The following is a 19517-nucleotide window of genomic DNA, read 5'->3' as shown; positions in this document are numbered from 1 at the left end:
CCTTGCTGGGGAATGAAGTCCCGCGCGCCGCGCGTGCGCAATCCTGCCTTTGAATTTCCGGCGCCGGGGAGAGAAGCGAGAGCCGGCATGGCGCGGTGCATGACGGTCATTGGAGTCCTTGGGCGCCTCGCTCCGGCTTTCGCCTCGTGCCGGGCGTTGGCAAGGGATTCCGCCGGCGCGTCTCGTTCCCTTTAGCGCTGGAAGCCTCTGCGCGCGGCGTTCTCGGCCTCGGCCGGAAGTGTACCCATGGTAACGACGGGCGGATCGGGTTGGGCCGGAGGGGGCCGAGCCACCGCCCGCCCCGGAGCCGGTAAGCACACAAGGAAGGGGCTGCTCGGCACCACCACCGCCCTCAAGGGGAGCCTCAGGCGGCGGGAAGGGAAGGGAACGGGAGAGCGGGGGGCTTTGGGTCCTTTCCCTCGAGAGTAGGACAAACCCCGCCTGGCTGGAGTTGTTTTCCCGCTTTTATGCTCGGCCTTCTTTGGCTTGTGTTCTTCTCAACTCCGCGTGTTCTGCCGGCATGCCATCTTTAGGGCCGCGTGTACACTGCAGAATGAATGCAGCTTGGCCCCACTTGAACTGCCGTGGCTCAATACAACTCTCAATCCTGGGAGTTGTAGTTTGACAAAGTCTTTAGCCTTCTCTGCCAAAGAGTGCGGGTGCCTCTCCAGGCTAACGTTTATTTTATTTTATTTTATTTATTTGCCCTATTTATACCCCGCCTTTCTCTTACCTTCGTATTGACCCGAGTATAAGCCGAGGGTGAGAAATGTAGCTGCTACTGGTAATCGTCATGTTTTTGAGTATTTACACCAAACTGAGATTTAAGATAAGACTGCCCAACTCTGATTCAACCATTATGCTAACCTCCTTCAATGTAAAGGTGCTTACCTATTCCCTATAATGATAGAATAAAATAATAAATGTAATAACATGTAATAAAAATAATAATGGAAATGTAATAACAATAGTAGTAATAATAATAAAGTAATAATAACAATAAGAGTAAAATAATCAATGCAATAAATATAATAATACAGTAAAATAATGTGAATGTAATAATAATAGAGTAAAAAAATAAATGTAATAAAAGTAATAATAGAGTAAAATCATGTAAATGTAATAATAACAATAAGAGTAAAATAATAAATGCAATAAATATAATAATACAGTGAAATAATGTGAATGTAATAATAATAGAGTAAAATAATAAATGTAATAAAAGTAATAATAGAGTAAAATAATGGAAATGTAATTATAATAATAGACTAAAATAATAAATGCAATAAAATAATACTAATAGCAGAGTAATATAATAAATAACCTTGACTCGAGTATAAGCCAAGGGGCTTTTTTTCAGCCTAGAAAAGGGGCTGAAAAACTAGGCTTATACTCGAGTATATACAGTATTCAATGCCTTAAAAGACATACAATTCCAGTAACATTACAATTAAAATTAATACATATTAAGCATTTAAAATGTTTACATTACATTCAATATAACTCACGACATCCATAATCATAGTCCAAAGATGTTCTGTAATCATTACACATACTCCAAATCTGTTATTGCACTGCACTGTTCTCTGACAGCTTGATCCCAAAACCAAGTTTTTACTTTCCTTCTGAGGGCTAGGAGGGAGGGGGCTAATTGAATGTCGCTGAAGAAGGAGTTCCACATCTGAGGGGCCACCACTGAGAAGGCCCTGTCCCTTGTCCCAACCAGTCACGCTTGCGAGGAAGGCGGGACAGAGAGCAGGGCCTCCCCAGACGATCCCCAGCTTTCCATAACTTTGAGTCATGGCAGTTAAAGTCATGTCAAACTGCATTCTACAGTGTAGATCAGCCATGGGCCGACTTCGGCCCTCCAGGTGTTTTGGACTTCAGTTCCCACAATTCGGCTGTTAGGAACTGTGGAAGTTGAAGTCCAAAACACCTGGAAGGCCAAAGTTTTCCCATGGCTGGTGTACATGTACCCCAGGGGGTAGTTGGGAAGTGCCACTCCACGTATGAGTAATAGTGTGCATTGGTTTTACCTGTGCCTATTTCCTTGTTTCAGTCTGTTCAGTCAATGTTCCTTGTTATTCGTTTTCATGATTTGTGATGCCTGTAAGCCAAGAGTTGTTCCTCCCCATTCTTTCACTTTTGTCATCGTCAGTCTCATAAATCTGCTTGGTCATTATCATAATGAACTGGGGAAAACGTTGACTTGCGTAAGTACTGCTATCAAGTCAGATGTTGAGCTTCTCACATGATTTGTCCCAGACAGAGTGTTGTACAGTAGGCCCTCCATATCCACAAATTCAACCACCCTTCTTCCTAAGCAATTTTCCCAATTGAGGGAGAGGTTAGCATTGTGACTATCATATAACAACAACAACTTTATTCTTATATCCCGCCACCATCTCCCCGAATGACTCGAGGTGGCTTACTTGGGGGCCAAGCCCAAAAAAACCAGAAGTGAGATATAGTACAATTAATATCAAAACAGATATCCGAACAGAGGATAGACAGGAGATGTCAATGCCTTGGTCCTTTCATTGCTGGCTGCTACTTCCCGGCGGATATCAGGTAGTGCGATGTCAGCTAAACAATGTAATTTCTCCAGTGGTGTTGGGCGTAGGCATCCTGTGATAATGCGGCATGTCTCATTAAGAGCCACGTCCACAGTTTTAATGTGGTGAGATGCATTCCATAATGGGCATGTGTACTCAGCAGCGGAATAGCAAAGTGCCAGGGCAGTGATAGTGATGAGATTCTTTGATGGACTTGTTTAAACAGAAGCTACATACTCTATGATGCTGCAGTTGTATTTAGCAAAGTTTTTGCTAGTTTAAGAAGATTCTCCCTCATAGCTCTCAACTTCACTCCAGGTTTGTCTAGAAAATTGTCAACCTTCTGGAGCAAATGGGAAGACTGTATAATTTTCACCCTTTTTAATTAGCAGAGACCTTTGCAAGTTGAAAGTCCTTCTATGAACAGTAGAGCGCCATATTTTAATCAGATTTATTTTTAGTAAGAGTGTGTGAGCCCTGCTGGATCGGATAACAGCCATTTAGTCAAGCATCCTCTTTTGCTCAGTGCCCAGAAACAACACAAAAAAGACAGTCATTGTTGGAGAATCACAATAGAGAAAACACTAGAGGTGCCAAAACCAATGATAAGCATGTTTGTATAAATAGAGTAATACATTCAAAACATACGGAATACTATAATCAAAACATTTAGAACCATCAAAACATATGCAAAATATACAATACATTTCTTATTAATATCCATTCTGACTAAAAGCCTTTTCTTCAAAATATAAAGACTATTTATAGCAATCAATTCTGAGAACATGGTTTTATCTCACTAATACTTAAGCTTCCCCATATCATTCAAGAGGCGCAATATGGTAATAAGCAAGGATAGTCCATAAGTAACACAATGATTAAAAAAAACCCCAAAATACATATAAGTAACATAATATCTAAATATTAGAAAGAACTAGTTTCATTTTGCTTGCTTGTTCCTCTCATAGGGAAGCAGGTTTTGGTACTTGTGGGATTTTCTGCCTCTGTGCCAAAATAACATGGTATCCCTGCTCTCCCCATATCTGTATTATGGGGATTATACAACATCATTTTTCACAAGTTAGTTAATGGAATTTTAGCAAGCAAATATACATATATTACCTTGAAGATTGATAAGTGCCATATACTAGTATAGAAGACACTTTGCTCTAGCAACATCTACTATGAATATAAGAAAAAAAAGACAATCTCCCCATCCCATGCAACTCTCTTTGCCCAAGTATCCCATAAAGCTGTGAAAGGGAGTAAGTGTAGGCATGGGCAAAGGGGAAGCTTCATCTTGTTCAGGTAATAGGAATCTCACTTGGACTGAAGAACCTTATGCGAATAAGTACAGGTTGAGTATTCCTTATCCAAAATGTTTGGGATCTGAAGTGTTCTGGATTTTTAAAAAAATGTTTTTTGTGTTTTATTGGCACATAATATTACCTAAAGTTAATTTTATAGATCTTTAAAAATTAAAATAATGTTGTGCATGGAACAAAGTTTGTGCACATTGAACACCAAAGGCAAAGGTGTTCAGCATTCCAGATAAGAGATGTTCAGCCTGTATTGTTAGAACTACCAGAGGTTTAGAAAGGATGAGTTGTTGTAGCAAGGAAGACAGTGTCATGTAACACCTTTGCACCTAACAAATTAATTATGTCATAAGCTTTTTGTGGCTGAACTGTTTGAGTGAACTAGTGATTTCTCAGGGTTTTTAAAACTCTTCTTTCAGGGGTTTTTTGGGGGGAGGGGGGAGGGAGGCAGTGATGAGGAGGAAATAGCACAAAACTGTTTAAATATCTTTGGGGAAGTTTGATTATATTGAAATGTGGACACTAAGTTTGGGTTTGCTGTGAGTAGAGTCCAGAAATACTCTAGAAATAGTAGAAGCAGAGTGTGGATGGAGAAGGAGGCATCAAGAAAGAGGGAGCAGCTGAAGCTCAGTTGTGCAGAGGGCCTATTGATGGCTTGTGCTCAGTATTTTAAAAAATCCAATCAACTGAGTATTGTTTCTTAGGGCCCTGTGACACTACAATGTCATGTCTCTATTATCCCACTTTAATTGCCCTTGGCAACTTCTTATGATGTCCTGGGATTTACCATTGAGGAAGGGACATTTAGAATCCTCATACAGAGAGCTCATGGGCCTCACTGAACTTCAAAACCCGGAATTCCACACACTGTTGCCATGGCAGTAAAAGTAGAATAATAGTGCTATAACAGTGTGGTGTGATAGAGCAAACCTTATCACTCTGTACTATTATAACACTTTGTTATAAAAACAGGCTGGGAAACTGGGGTGTATAGTGAGGTCCAAGAGCTTTCTGGCTGAGGATTCTAAAAGCCCTTCATTAAACTGCAAATTCCAAAAATCATGGATTTTTTTATTGCCATGGCTTTGTTGCCATGGCAATTAAAGTGTAATAATATTGTTATAACAATGTAGTGTGATTGAGCCCTATGTGATAGAAATTGCCCTCCATATGAAGGGGTAATGAGGAAAACTAGTTTGGTAGCTGTTTGTCCCTAAAGTAATGGAGTGTACCCTAGCACAACAAGTTGGGACGTGTTTCAATATGTCACAACCCTCTATTTACTTTTCAGTATTACTGTGCAGTGAATTATGTTTCATTTATATTGTTTCCCCGTCATTGGGAGTCATAGTGACTCATGGAAATTTCTGGTGTGAGGCAGGCAGCTGCTTCTTTATCTCCTTTACTTCTGGTTTTAGTTCAGTGTTTAGAGCATACCAGTCGCTTAGGAAAACATTTGCTTAGAAAAACAAGCCTTTCCATTATTTGAAACCAGAGGTGGCGGAATGTATTTTGGGAAGTAAGCCAGAAAATCCATTTGTTTCTCTGCATGAAGTAGGAAAATGAAATAGCTATCTGGAGATATTGCTGCCTACACACCCTGTTCTTCCACTCACTCTGAATCGATTGCTTTCAGCATAGAATTTTTAAGGTTGGATGAGCCTCATTAGAGAAGGTCTATAGAGGAGGCTAAACAGAGTGTGAAGGATCTACTACTCTGCTCTTGTTGGGTTTCAATCTCTCTAAAGAACCCAGATATCAATTTTCTCTTAGAACGTGAAGGAGGAACAGTATCTGGCCGATAGCAAGCAACTTGTTTACAAGAAGAAACTGTATCCAGACACTGGTTGCTCAGCATAGTCTCTTTGTTTTTATCCTAATCCTTGTGTCAGTGTTGGATGTCACTACAGGTTGGAATTTGTTGTTGGGTGTAGACTGGGTAATCCAATATATGCAGCTGTATCAAATGCTGCCTTTTGAGCCACAACACACAAGCCCAGTTGCATCATCATGCCAGGGCAGGGAGGATGGATAACTAATAGTGGCTAAGTACTGTGGCAACAGAAAACAGATGTTAAAATGGCTTCATCTGTTAATTTTCAGGTAAGTCAGTGGTTCTCAACCTTTCTAATGCCGCGACCCATTAATACAGTTCCTCATGTTGTGGTGACCCCCAACCATAGCATTATTTTCATTACTACTAATTTTTGCTACTGTTTTGAACCATAATGTAAATATCTAATATGCAGGATATATTTTCATTCACTGGACCAAATTTGGCACAAATACTCAATATGCTCAAATTTGAATACTAGTGGGCTTGGAGGGGGGTTGATTTTGTCATTTGGGAGTTGTAGTTGCTGGAATTTATTGTTCACCTACAATCAAAGAGCATTCTGAACTCCACCAATGATGGAATTGAACCAAACTTGGCACACAGAACTCCCACGACCAACAGAAAATACTAGAAGGGTTTGGTGGGCATTGACCTTGAGTTTTGGAGTTGTAATTCACCTACATCCAGAGAGCACTGTGGACTCAAACAATGGTGGATCTGGACCAAACTTGGCAGAGATAGTCAACATGCCCAAATGTGAACAATGGTGGAGTTTGGGGAAAATAGACTTGACATTTCGGAGTTATAGTTGCTGGGATTTATAGTTCACCTACAATGTAAGCATTCTGAACCCTACCAACAACAGAATTGGGCCAAACTTCCCACACAGAACCCCATGACCAACAGAAAAAACTGTGTTTTCTGATAGTATTTGTTGACCCATCTGACACCCTCTCACAACCCTCCCAGGGGTCCCAACCCCTAGGTTGATAAAAGCTGAGTTAAGTTGTTTAGCTGATAGACCCTAACAGATTTAAGTGGGAGAGGCAGGTAGCCTTCCAGGATGGTCCTAAAAGATATTGTATACTATTGGTATTTTCGATCATCAGAGGGAGGACAAGAGGCCTGTAGCATGCTGCAGATTGTAGCCAGAATTGTAGGCAAAGTCCTGTTCTAGAACATTACTGTGTATTGACAATTCTCTTGGCATAGAGGCAGTTTGCTTTGGGATTTCATAAATGATTGTTGGCACATCAAAGGTTGATCTTTTCTATAGCTTAAGAACTTAGAGGCTCTGTTTTGGAGGTGGAAGCCAGGGATATCTTTGGAGCAAGAGGCATTTTGTGAGAAATAACAACTGATGTTAGAAGTGTGTCAAGGCATTGAGGGTGAGGGTTAGATCCCCCCCCCCCCCAAATTAGAAGCAAGGTATCAGGTGTAGATGTATTTTAGGCTGTGTCTGGTCCAGCTGTCTTTGGAGTGCAGAACGCTGGAGTGGCAAAACAACTGCCAGTTCTGTGAATTATCTGCTAGCTACATGAGGTCGTCATTGCGCCAATCACCTCGAAGGCTTATGTCTTGAACTGTTTATTCTGGCATGAGCTGCCTTTCTGGGACACCAGATATTTTGTTGAAGGTGTAGATTAACTCTTGCTTAAGGTGTTCTGGATCAATTGTACTATTCTTTGACAAAGATCATGAATAACAACTGTTACCAATGAAGTGGATAGCATAACTCCTCTCTGCTCACTTAAGCACTTTGTTTCCTCTCACATGTTTTGCATTGATACTGTGATCCTTTTTTCTCTCCCACTTCTTTCTGTCTACAAGCATCTCTTTAGACAGATTGGCTGATAAGCACTCTAGCATATTGAAAGGTTAAAAGGGCAGGGAGCATGTTGAGGGAAGCTACCTTGTTCATCCCTGTTAATTATGTTGTTGGAAAAACTGGAGATGGTAACTGTTAAACAGATTATTGGCTCATGCTTTGCTTGTGTCTTCTGCTGCATTTATTGGCATGCTTTACAAGGAACTGTTTTATTGAAACTTAAGACTTGAGTCCTTTTGGTACTTCCTTTGAGACCGCACAGCAGACAGCTGCAGAGAAAAGAACCAGCCACCCCTTTACTGGTAACCTAGTAATTAATTCTCAGATTGTTTCCTTTCTGCATGGGAGATCTGATTCCTGAGGTTATATACCATGCAAGTGGAAGTGCAAGGGAGGAGTAAGCCATTTAATTTTGACAGCCTGTTTAATAAAGATTTGATCTGGATGTGTTCACACATGAAATAATTATTTTCTAATGCAGGCGTAAAGCCCCCCTGGTGGTGCAGCAGGTTAAACTGCTGAGCTGCTGAACTTGCTGACCAAAAGGTTGGCAGTTCGAATCCTGGGAGTGGGGTGAGCTCCCACTGTTAGCCCCAGTTTCTGCCAACCTAGCAGTTTGAAAACATGCAAGTCTGAGTAGATCAATAGGTACCACTTCCACAGGAAGGGAACGGTGCTCCATGCAATCATGCTGGCCACATGACTTTGGAGATGTCTACGGACAACACCGGCTTTCTTTGGCTTAGAAATGGCGATGAGCACCATCCCCCACGACTAGACTTAATGTCAGGGGGAAACCTTTACTTTTACCTAGTGCAGACGTTGGCACTATTTTGGTGTGTCATTGCATTCTGAAATGCCACTGGGTGCTTATTCTCAGAAGACTTAACACATTTCATGATTTTGTGGCTATGTCTGTCTTTTCTTCTCAAATCTTTATGCATGCTCTTTTTACAATTGGTTGCAGTTGTACAAAAGCAGCTTGGAACAAGAAATTATTGGGTGCAGCACCTTTATATGTGACCTAAATCTCACAACCCCTGGGTCTTCCACTCCAGAGCTCTGCCCCAACAGCCATACAAATGGATTGTTGCCTGTCTGGTTAACAAAGTGGGACTAATTGTGTTAAGAGCCCCAAGGTTGGAACTAAATGTAATGAACAGGAGGCATGGCAGCACTCACTGGAACACAATATATATTTGCCTCCTAGAAATGTAACTTTCTCCCCATGGTCACGTCATCCATCAGTCATTCTAACAGTGGAGTGTTGTTTCTGGACCTCACCAAGTTTATATGTCTGTTTCATTTTTTTCTCAGGCTGGTCCTGATAAAGATGCCGCTCTGACTGACTCTTGTTCACTGACTCTTCACATTGAAGGTGTGGGATGGCTCTACATGGCCTCAGCAGGGCCAGATGCCTATAACCTAGGCCTCAAGAGGGGAAACCAATTCAAAGCGGACATTTCGCCAGGGCTGACTGTGCCACCACTCACAGCAAATCTTCAAGACAGTAAGGCCTGGTACCTTGCAAAGCAGCAAGTGAAGCCCATCTGGCAGCTGGAACGGAATCATGTGACCGCTCTTCAGGACCATCGCTTGGTCCACTCAGGGATCTCTTCCCAGTGTCCCCGCCTCTTATACCCAGAGACATTATGTAGTGAGGCAGTGTTTCTGAGCCCACCTCCCCCTCATACCCATCCCCTCCCAAACTTCCTCGGAAACACCTTGCTTTATCGGCGCTCTTACTTCAGACACAAGCCTTACCGGAGGCTTGAGTCTATCTGTGTGCAGCCTGGCACTTTAGAGAGGAAGCCTTTTCGCGCCCCACCCCCTGCCTATCGTTCTGTTCTGAATAACACCATGTCATCCTCAACCATGGAGCCATTCCTAATGCCAAGCACTGTTGGTGAGCGTTCTGGTCCAGGATCAAAAGTGATGCCCCTAAGCTCAGGGAAGCTAAGCTCCAGTGCATACAGGCCAGTGCTAAACAATAATTCTTTCCTGAGGCCAACTAGCGCAAAAGTGCCTTTGCAGCATCATCACCAACCACTGCCACCAGAAAATAAGAAGCTGAAAGGCTTGCCAAGAGCACCAGGATTCTCCTGGACCCATTCTGGAGGAAATGGGGATGGTTCAACTGTGAATATTGAAAGAAAACTTGGGAAAGGCAACAGCTTAACTGTTGAGCAGACCAATGCCAAATCTCCTCGCTCATCTATTCACAATGGCATGGTTCTCAAAGCAGAACGGCCCTTTTGGCGGCTTGAGGACGGGGAGAATAAATCACAGAATCTGAGAGAACAAGATGTGCGATTGACTGAAGCCATGAGGAAGCTGACAGCAAGTGGTATCCGGAAGGGTAGTACCTACAACGAATTTGGTCACCGCATTGACAGCTCCTGCCTTATGAATGCAAACTTTCACTCCAGCGTCTTTAATCGATGGAAACCACACATTGTAGCACAGATTACTCCAAGGGAAGTACCAGCTGCCACTTCCCTGAATCTGGAACCTGGCAGCCGCCATCAAAGCCTTACAGGCACAGAAGTTACTGATGTCTGCACTAAACGTATTGATGCTCGTTTCTTAGCCTCAAATCTGGAATCTTCCAACCACAGTACCTCAAACCACTCTGCCATCCCTGCTTCTGTGATCACTGGAGAGCAGGTGGCCAAACCAGAACCATCCCCACGAACCAGTGTTTCTGAGATCGAGGCAAAAATTTCCTCTCTTCAGCTAGGCACGGATACAAAATGGGGGCCACCAGCCTCTGTGAAAGATACTGAGTGAGTATGGAAGATACATTTTTCCAGTGTTGTGGTTGTGTTATCCCTTCAGTACTCCATGGTGAAAGCTTTGGGTGCTACTGCTAAGGCAGTACAAGTCGAAATCATAGTAGCAAAAAAAAATCCAGTCCTCTATGCAGGAGCTCATATAACCATGTTTCCCTTTCTTGTTGTTCTTCCATACCTTCTAGTGGTTTCCAGTCTCTGGTGACTATCTTGGCAACATTTTTTCAGAGGGGGTTTGCCTCTCTGAGGCTGAGAGAATATTACTTGCCCAAGGTCACTCAGCCGAATGGCTACTTGAACCGTGTCCTTTAATGCCCAATTTTATTTAAGGACCCAAAGTGGCTTACAGGAATGTAAAACAAAGTCCAGCTAAAAGCTGTTTGATACAAAAGTTTAAGAAATTCAGAAATACTTTTTTTATTAAAGCACAAAACTATTTGATAAACAGCAAAACATAGTACAAAGAATAAAGGCACAACACACCCTTAAACAAAGACCTATGACCTATCAGTGCTTGGCATCCTTTGGTTCTGTAGCTTTATCACTTTTTCGAAAACCTTTCTCAAATCTATATAAATAAAAATGTAATGTTCGTTTGTGATATTAACAGAACTCAAAAACCACTGGGGGAATTGACACCAAATTTGGACAGAACACAGCATTCAGAGCAATCTATGTCCTGCATTAAAAAAAATTCCTCCCAAAAAACAGTAAGACCTTAAATTTTAAAAGAGAACACTGTGCATGCGTTCAAACCCATTCTCTTTCCCCACCCCCGCTGCACGAGCACAGCCAGTGCGAGAGGCACCAACGGCATGCCCAACCGGCAAACAGGTGAGAAGGCACCCCACAGCCATGGCAGAAAAATGGGGCGGCGCTGGGTGAGCGAGACCTGCCTCCAAAGCGCCTCCCTCCCGCCTGCTCCGTGCCTGGCTCCGAGGATCCTTCCTTCCAGCGCCCAGGCAAGAGGTAAACAAGGGAAGGAAGGGAAGCGGCAGAGAAGAAAGGAGAGAAAGAAAGAGAGAGGGAAAGAAAGCAGGAAAGAGAGGAGGAGGGATGGAAGCGAAGAGCAAAGGAAGGAAGGAAAGAAAGAAAGAGGGAGAGAAGGAAGAAAGGAGAGAAAGAAGGAAAAGAAAAGGGGGGAGGGAGAGAGGAAAGAGAGAAGGATAGGAAAAAAGGAAGGAACGAAGGAAAGAGGGAGAGAAGGAGGGAAGGCGAGAGAGAAAGAGGGATGGAAGGTTGGCCACAGCACCAACTAACCCAAGGAGTGACCATCACTCAAAAAATTGGTTTGTTATTTGGGAGTTGTAGTTGCTGGGGTTTATAGTTCAGCTACAATCAAAGAGCATTCTGAACTCCATCAATGGAATTGAACCAATCTTGGCACACAGGACTCCCATGACAAACAGAAAGCACTAGAAGGGTTTGGTGGGCATTGACCTTGAGTGTGGGAGTTGTAGTTCGCCTACATCCAGAGAGCACTGTGCTCAAAACAATGATGGATCAGGACCAAACTTGGCACAAATGTTCCATAAGCCCAAATATGGACACAGATGGAGTTTGGGGGACATAGACATTTGGGAGATGTAGTTACTGAGATTTATAGTTCACCTACAATAAAAGATCATTCTGAGCCCCACCAATGATAGTATTGGGGTAAACTTCCCACACAGAACCCCCATACTGAAGGCCATCCAGTCCAACTCCCTCCACCAGGGCAAGAAAACGTAATCAAAGCCCTCCTGACAAAGAGCCATCCAGCCGTAGATTAGATAGAAATGATTCACACACGCAGAGATATAGTACATATTTGAAAGGGACCCCTAAAGAAGGACAATTTCCATGTTGCATGTTCCAGAGTAGACAAGCCAGACAATCTCCACATCAACACTGACAAAGAAACAGCAAGAAATACTATTGACCCACAAGCATCAAGACATTACATATATTAGAAACCAGCACTTTCTCATTACTTGATTTTCCAGGTCACCAGACTGGGCCACAGCAACACGTGGCAGGGGGCAGCTAGTACAATATAATAATTTAGGTTTAACATTTTGGTTTGAGACATCAAACTTGAACTGTGAGGATGATTGCTAAGAGCGCCATTATTGCTAGGATGTTTCCTCCCTCCCTCCCACTCTGAATCACTTCCATCCTTTTACACATACTAATTAGGTGTTCTAGACTGGCACCTTAGTCAAAATGTTTGGTTGCTACTGTCACATGAATATATTGCTTCTGTGCAATTAAGCTCACACAACATATATTGATTAGTATGTGGAAAAATACTATGTGGATTTCGAGCTGCCCATAAAATAAAATGAAGTGTAATGAGCTTGCTGTTGTAATTCTTACTAATGACAGTTGTGAAAAAGATGGCTTCATTTGTTGTTGCCTGGAATTTCTGTATCCCATTGTGTTGATTTAAGTATAAGTCTACGGTTGTTTAGGGTGACAGCTCCTACCATCTTTTACCATTGACCATGTTGAGTGGGCTGAAGGGAATTGTAGACCATTTTAAAGAATGGAGATTGTCTGTCTCTGTTGTAGATGTGTCTTTAGCTATGTCCCTGGAGCAGTGAAAAGAATGTATGTCAGTCATTTAGCTGCTTTGTAGCTATAACCCTTTGTGTTGCAGAGCTGCAGTCAGTTTACCACTGCTGGACCAAGCAGAAGTAGAAGATGTGGAGGAAGAACTCCCTGATGGCTTAGAAGATGCCTGCAGTCAGGATGAGGAAGGGGAAGAGGATGATGGGGAAGGTCTGTGATATTTAAGTATCACCACACACAAACTCCTAAACAGATAGGGATTCTCATACACTGGATTACCCTTGGACAGTACAAATGTACTTGGTACACTTCAAACATATCCTTAAAATAATAAAAGTTCAAAATGGTTATGTCTACCTGAAATTGTAACATAATATTAGTAAAGGAAAAACTGTGCACTAATGGAGTTGTAACTGTTTTTCCAGCTGTAGAAACAGTGATGGGTTTGTTCATGTGGTCCCTATGTGTGCTGCTGCTTTTACAACAGCTGCCTAAGTGGAAACTGAATCAGATCCCCCTCCTGTGCATAGTTTGGAATGAAAGTAGCAAACACTTACAAACATGCCACATATCAACCTGTAGTATAATTCTGAGTTAGAAATAGATTACTAACATAGTTTCTCTTATCTGGGATAGAATAACTCACCTCTTGAATACCACCAGCCTTCCTTATGCACTTGTAAATATTTATTCTGTGCAGTGTGTAGTCAAATGCTCTTAAAGAGAGAGAAAGAGAGTTGGGTCTTTATGTTTTCTGATCTTTTTGTTCTATAACTTGGTCAATTATTTTCTTTTATGCCAATTAAATTGTTGCTCTATCCTATTTGTGCTACGAAATGGCAGAGGAAGGAGGGAAAAACACAAAGAATGTTAATGACTGCACCCTGTTTTAGTGGCTCCGCTAGCTTATCTGTCATGAGGCTTTAATCAAGACCTCTTGCACCAAAGTCTGGTAAATTTTAGTGCAGGATTCTATATTTGTGTTACTTAAGAGAAATATTCCTAACCTATGAAATATTTTATGGGAGTGAGATTTAGTCTACTGAAGTGTCCTCTTATTATAGGCAGTCCCTGATTACAAGTATCCAACTTACAAATGGCTTATAGTTAAAAATGAGAGTGAGACAGGAGGAAGTGAGAGAAATCTACCACTAGGAAATTCACCTCTGAAAAGTTACAGTGGCAAAAGTTGTCTCAACTGAAGCTTTATCCTTGTTTCCACCACAAGCCACATTTTTCAAAATCCAGTTATCACAGGGACAGAAAGTGAAGCAAAATCTTCTGAACAGGGGCATAGACAGCGACGAATCTAGGACCTTCCCCAGACTGTTAACCTGTGTCTTCAGGAGAAATGTAACCTCATCCAGCACAGGTTGGATCTCTATACCCTGATCTGCCTTGTGACTGACCAGGAGTGCCTCTGGTCATTTAGTTTCAATCTATTCACCCTCATCCAGTCCATTAGTGATGACAGGCTCTGATTGAGGATTAGAATGGCATCCTTGGCTTTTGGTGGAAAGGAGTAATAGAGTTGGGTGTCATCTGAATAAATATGGCACCGTATCCCAAAGCTCCGGATGATCTTTCCCAGCGGTTTTATGTAAATGTTAAATAGCATGGGTGACAGAATAGATCCCAGAGGGACCCCACAGGCCAATGGCCAGGTGGTTGAACAGGAGTCACTCAGCAGCACCTTCTGGGTATGATCCTCTAGGAAGGAATGGAGCAACTGTAGAACAGTTCCTCCTAATCCCATCCCAACAAGATAACCCAGAAGGGTACTATGGTCAGTGGTTTCGATAACCACTGAGAGGTCCAGGAGAACCAACAGGGTCACACTCCCCCATCTAGCTTTCTTTGTAGATCATCAACCAAGGCAACCAATGCCGTTTTAGTTATGTAATCAGGTCTGAAAACAGATAAGCAGCCTTAGTTATTATTTCATAAATCACACAAAAAGAAAGGGAGGCCAAGTTTCATGTGTTGGTGGGGTATGGGAAGTGTTTTCAACCTTAACTGTTTTTGCCTTTCTCTTCAGTTGAATCTGATGGCTCCTCATCATCTGGATTATCCCCTAATGGTTCTGTGGCTATTATATCCAGGTTAGTTTAAAAGACAAACTGGATGTGCTTTCTTTCCATGCTCTAGTGTAGGTTTATCTGTTTAGATCAGTAGGTTTTTCTACATAAATGTATATGCTAAGAGTGTAGATGTCTGACTGTTCTGTTTTCACGAGTGAAGATGAATAATTTCTCAAGTTTTCTCCTCACTGCAGAGAGAACAAATATTTCTGCATAGATCGCACCTTATTCATTCCAAATTGTTATGGTATATTACTATGTGCAGAAAGATTGCTGCTTTCTATATAAAAACCTGTAATTTTGCACAACAAAAACATGCACAAAAATAAAAGATCTTGCAAAGCTGTGTGCCTTTTTATGCAAGATTCTTGCTTTTTGGATGAAAAAATACCCAAGAAAAATATTGTACAAAACCAGAAATCTTGCAGAAAATATACATTACTGGAGTTTCTGGAAAATATTTTTGTTTGTTTGTTTTTGCACAAACAGCATGGTTCTCACCCAAAGTAACCCATGTGCATTCCCTCACAGAATTATGCGTTGAAATTCTCAGCACTGTTTTATTTTTACTGATTGGTTTCCCAAGTGTTAGGAAATCAATTTTTGCCCAAGAAACAAATAATGATGTCTATTCTTTCCATCCTTAGTATAGACATGGCTCTTGGTAAATCAATGCAAAGAGAAAAAGTGCTGATATCCTTGAAGATATGTTGTGTCGCTTGCTTTCACAGTGCTGAGTTTTCATTTTGGCTTCTGTCTTGTAAAGCCAGATAGATGGGCAACTCTATTTCTTTTCTTAGGAATTGTGTTGAAGGATTAGTTCCTCCACTTGAGGGCCAAGAGCGAATTGTCAAGCCAGCTTTGATATACAGCCTATTCCCCAATGTGTCTCCCACCCTGTATTTTGCTACCCGAGATGAGCGAGGTAAGGTAAATTTGAATTAATTGCAGGGAGCAGAAATGGGCCGGGTGGTCTTGGAACTTACAATAGGACAATAGGATTGCATAGTAATGAGTTCTTCAACTGTACAAAAAAAAAACCTACTGTTTTCAAATTCTAGTCTATTTTAATGTAACTTTTGGTGGAAAGCATATGGCAAGGATGGGAAAAAGGCAACCCTGGAGCCATGTGGCTTATCCAAGACTGCTTTTGTGGCTCTTGATGCCTCTAGAGTCTTTATTCAACCCTTTTTCTGGCCTAGAAAGGAATAAATAGCTAGAAGCTTCCAGGAGACACAGCTCATCTTATAAATAAGTTGCAATGTTCCCTTGCAGTGTTAAACAGGTTTTCGTTTTTGTTTTGCTTTTTGCCATTCTATGTGGCCCATGCAGGGCCTTTAAGCAGAAAATTGACTCCGAGCCCATTGAAGGTGTCCAGTCATGCAGTAGACCAACAGATTTCCTTGCAGCAGAGAGAAAACCAATTTGTTTTTGCTTATTTTGCTTTGGCCTGGGTGTCACCATAGTGGGGAACAGGCATCATGACATCCTTTGGCCTGGAAAGCTTACAACTTGTCTTAAACACTTGGCATCCACATGCAGATAGACTGGATGCTTCTTGCTATGGCAGCATAACTTCCTGGCCTTCCCACTGTTTCCATGCAATGTCTGTCTTCCACAACCCAGAGAAACAATGTCAGAACAGAATAGTAACTCCTACCAAATCAGGTTGACATGATACAACATGTAGGCCAGGAGGCACCCTTCTCACAGAAATCAGTGAGGATTCTCTGTTAGTGTAGTCAACTACCTATTACTCATGTTGGATGAGATAAGCTTGATCTCCCCCAGGATCTGGGTCCTTCCAAAAACTTTGTACATGTACCTCTTCATGTGTTTCATCTTCATCAGGAGGGAGGAACTTTTTTCACAGACACTCTGGTATGGGCAAGTGATGGAATTTCTGTGAAGGTTCTCTCCCTTCTTTGTAAGATAAGTGTAGTAGACATCTACACCTTTGAATCTTCTATCCTTCATGCCAAATTGATATTTCAGAATGAGTGTGCCTTGGGTTGATTTTTCCTCTACCCTTAAGGTTTGCTTCTTTCCTAGTGGAGAAGCTCCCTTGGGAGCAGAGAAAGATGCTGCGGTGGAAGTTGAGTACGGTGACTCCCAACATTGTGAAGCAAACTATCGCCCGGTCCCACTTCAAAATCAGCAAGAGTAAGTCATCTTCAGTTGGGAGTGGTTTTGAGGGTGCATGTTTTATACCTTAAGTACATCCAAAATTTGTAAGAGTCCACATCTCGACTTGGCATAGTGCTCTATGTTTGGATACTTGCTATCCCATTTTGAAGACCTGGGTTTCAGTAGCAGAGATGGAAGACCAGAGTTTGTAAAGTTGGTTTTTGTTCTGCCTAGAATACCCCAGTGCTCATGCTTGCTGGAGGTTGTGGTGATCCAAAATGATACATCTTCCAGACCCTGCAGAAGCCCCCCAAAAGCTGGTTACCCCAGTGTCCCTCTCTTGCATGGAGGAATCTGCATGATGCTGTTAAATAGGAATCTGCGGATCTGACTGTGGCTTTTCCACTGCTTCCCTCCAGCTACTGGACAAATCTTTTGGTTGTGTTTCCTTGGGGAGCTCTCCCTAGTACCTATACTCTGCTAATGTCTTCTGGAGAACCACACTACCCGCAGCATGGCCTTTGCTTACAGAGACTGGGAAATGCTATCTTTCAGCACATACATTTTAGCAACTCTTGCTATACGCCAGATCAGTTGTGTTCTGTGTGTAGGAATATTTTTATTTATTTATTTATTTATTTATTCAAGCTTATATGCCGCCACTCCCCTGGGGCTCGGAGCGGCTTACAAGAATAGGCTAAAATCTAACACAATTTAAAAACAATTTAAAACAAGTTAAAAACAGCAATATCAAAACTCAAAGGCCTGTCAAAACAGATGTCTTACATGTCCTGCAGAAAGCTGATAAGTCCCTCAAGGCACGGACTTCAGGTGGCAGAGTATTCCAGAATGATGGTGCCACTCCTGTAAAGGCTCTGCGTCTGGTTGCTGTTAGACACAAGGTCTTGACACTGGGAATTTCCAATAAATCTTGGTCCTCAGAACGGAGGGATCTCTGAGGTTTGTAGGGGGTGAGGCGGTCCCTCAGGTACATCGGCCCCAGACCATATAAGGCCTTAAAGGTGAGTACCATCACTTTGAAAGTGATCCGGTGCTCAATTGGTAACCAATGCAGCGGCAGTAAGATTGATGTTATGTGGCATCTCATCGGAATTCCCGCAATAAACCGAGCAGCTGCATTTTGTACCAACTTGAGCTTCCGGATAACCGACAGAGAAAGGCCAATGTAGAGGGCGTTACAGTAGAAGGAACAGGCGTGCCTGTTCCTTCTAGCTAATTATTTGATTAATATACTCATCTTTAGTCTCCCCTTCTCCAATTAGAAGGAGTTAGGAAGTGGATGAAAAAGGAATTGGAATTATATTTTGAGATTTCTGATTTTTTGCTCTTAACTGAAAAAAACTTCACAGAATATGTTGTGATGCTGATGTTATTGTGTTTTTGTTGTGTATAGTTCTCTGAAAATTTTATTAGAAACTACTTACATGAGAGATCTCACAATTAAAATGAAAGGGTTGAAGTTATGAGGTTGGAAAACATATTTTAATTATTGTTTGCCAATGTGAGATTTGTAAGTGCCTGGGATTATTATATTTCTTGAGTGTTGTTGTGTGCATTCAAGTTATTTCTGACTAATGGCGACCCTAAGGTGAACCTATCATGGGGTTTTCTTGACAAGATTTGTTCAGAAGAGGCGCTAATGATTGTTATTCTGATGTTAATGATTTATGTTACAATTGTTTTTAATTGTCCTATACTTGTCTCATGATGTTTTGTATTGATGTTGTTCACCGCTTTGAGTCGCCTGAGGGCTGAGAAAAGCAGTGTATAAATAAAGTAAATAAATAATAAATACATTTGCATTTGCCTTCCTCGGAGGCTAAGAGAGTTAATATGACATGCCCAAGGCCAAGCAGTGGGTTTCCATAGCCATGCAAGGATTTGAACCTCGAGCATAGAACAGCAAAATGTGTCCAACATGATGTTCAGATGATCTCTGAACTGCCCTATTGCCCACAGGAAACAATGACTGGCTAGGCTGCTGGGGCCATCATATGAAATCACCTGGGTTCAGAGTGATCAAAGAACATCAGAAGGTATGAGACATAATCAGGCTGCAGAAGAACATACTGAAGAAACTCATGTAACATGGCAAGAGATAATGAGATACAGCTCTTCAGTTTTGCTGTCTTTGTACTGCATGTATCTGATATTTCCTGTTTTTTGTGGCAATCTCCTATTCCTCTCTCTTTGCATTCTGCTCTTGGTTCTTCTGCTTTTGAAGGAAGCCTCTGAGGTTTGTAAGACATCTTGGCATATTTATTTATTGTGTCATCAGCAACCATTGTATTACAATTCTAACAGAGCAAAACAAACACACAGATTAAAAAGAAAAAGGAAAAAAAAAACACAGATTTTGCAAATTTGGTATTTGGTTAAATGTCCTTTGACCAGTATCTGGCCA

At 41.9% G+C, this 19517-nt stretch overlaps 1 protein-coding gene across 1 annotated transcript in view; it reads left to right on the top strand.

Moving 5' to 3' along the window:
* Positions 1-93: 93 nt before the first annotated feature.
* The window catches only part of TTLL4 (tubulin tyrosine ligase like 4), a 46430-nt gene continuing 27006 nt past the window's right edge, over positions 94-19517 (top strand). Inside the window, exons 1-7 of the mRNA XM_060773166.2 lie at positions 94-310; positions 8857-10325; positions 12973-13094; positions 14923-14986; positions 15766-15890; positions 17018-17128; positions 19073-19149. Of these exons, the coding sequence (XP_060629149.2) occupies positions 8935-10325; positions 12973-13094; positions 14923-14986; positions 15766-15890; positions 17018-17128; positions 19073-19149 (1890 nt within the window). The 5' untranslated portion in view covers positions 94-310; positions 8857-8934. The remainder of the gene's footprint in view (positions 311-8856; positions 10326-12972; positions 13095-14922; positions 14987-15765; positions 15891-17017; positions 17129-19072; positions 19150-19517) is intronic.

The sequence above is a fragment of the Anolis sagrei genome, chromosome 1, assembly GCF_037176765.1.
Source record: "Anolis sagrei isolate rAnoSag1 chromosome 1, rAnoSag1.mat, whole genome shotgun sequence".
Lineage (NCBI taxonomy): Eukaryota > Metazoa > Chordata > Lepidosauria > Squamata > Dactyloidae > Anolis > Anolis sagrei.
Note: the sequence above shows the minus strand (reverse complement) of the source record. Positions and strands in the feature narration are given on the sequence as shown.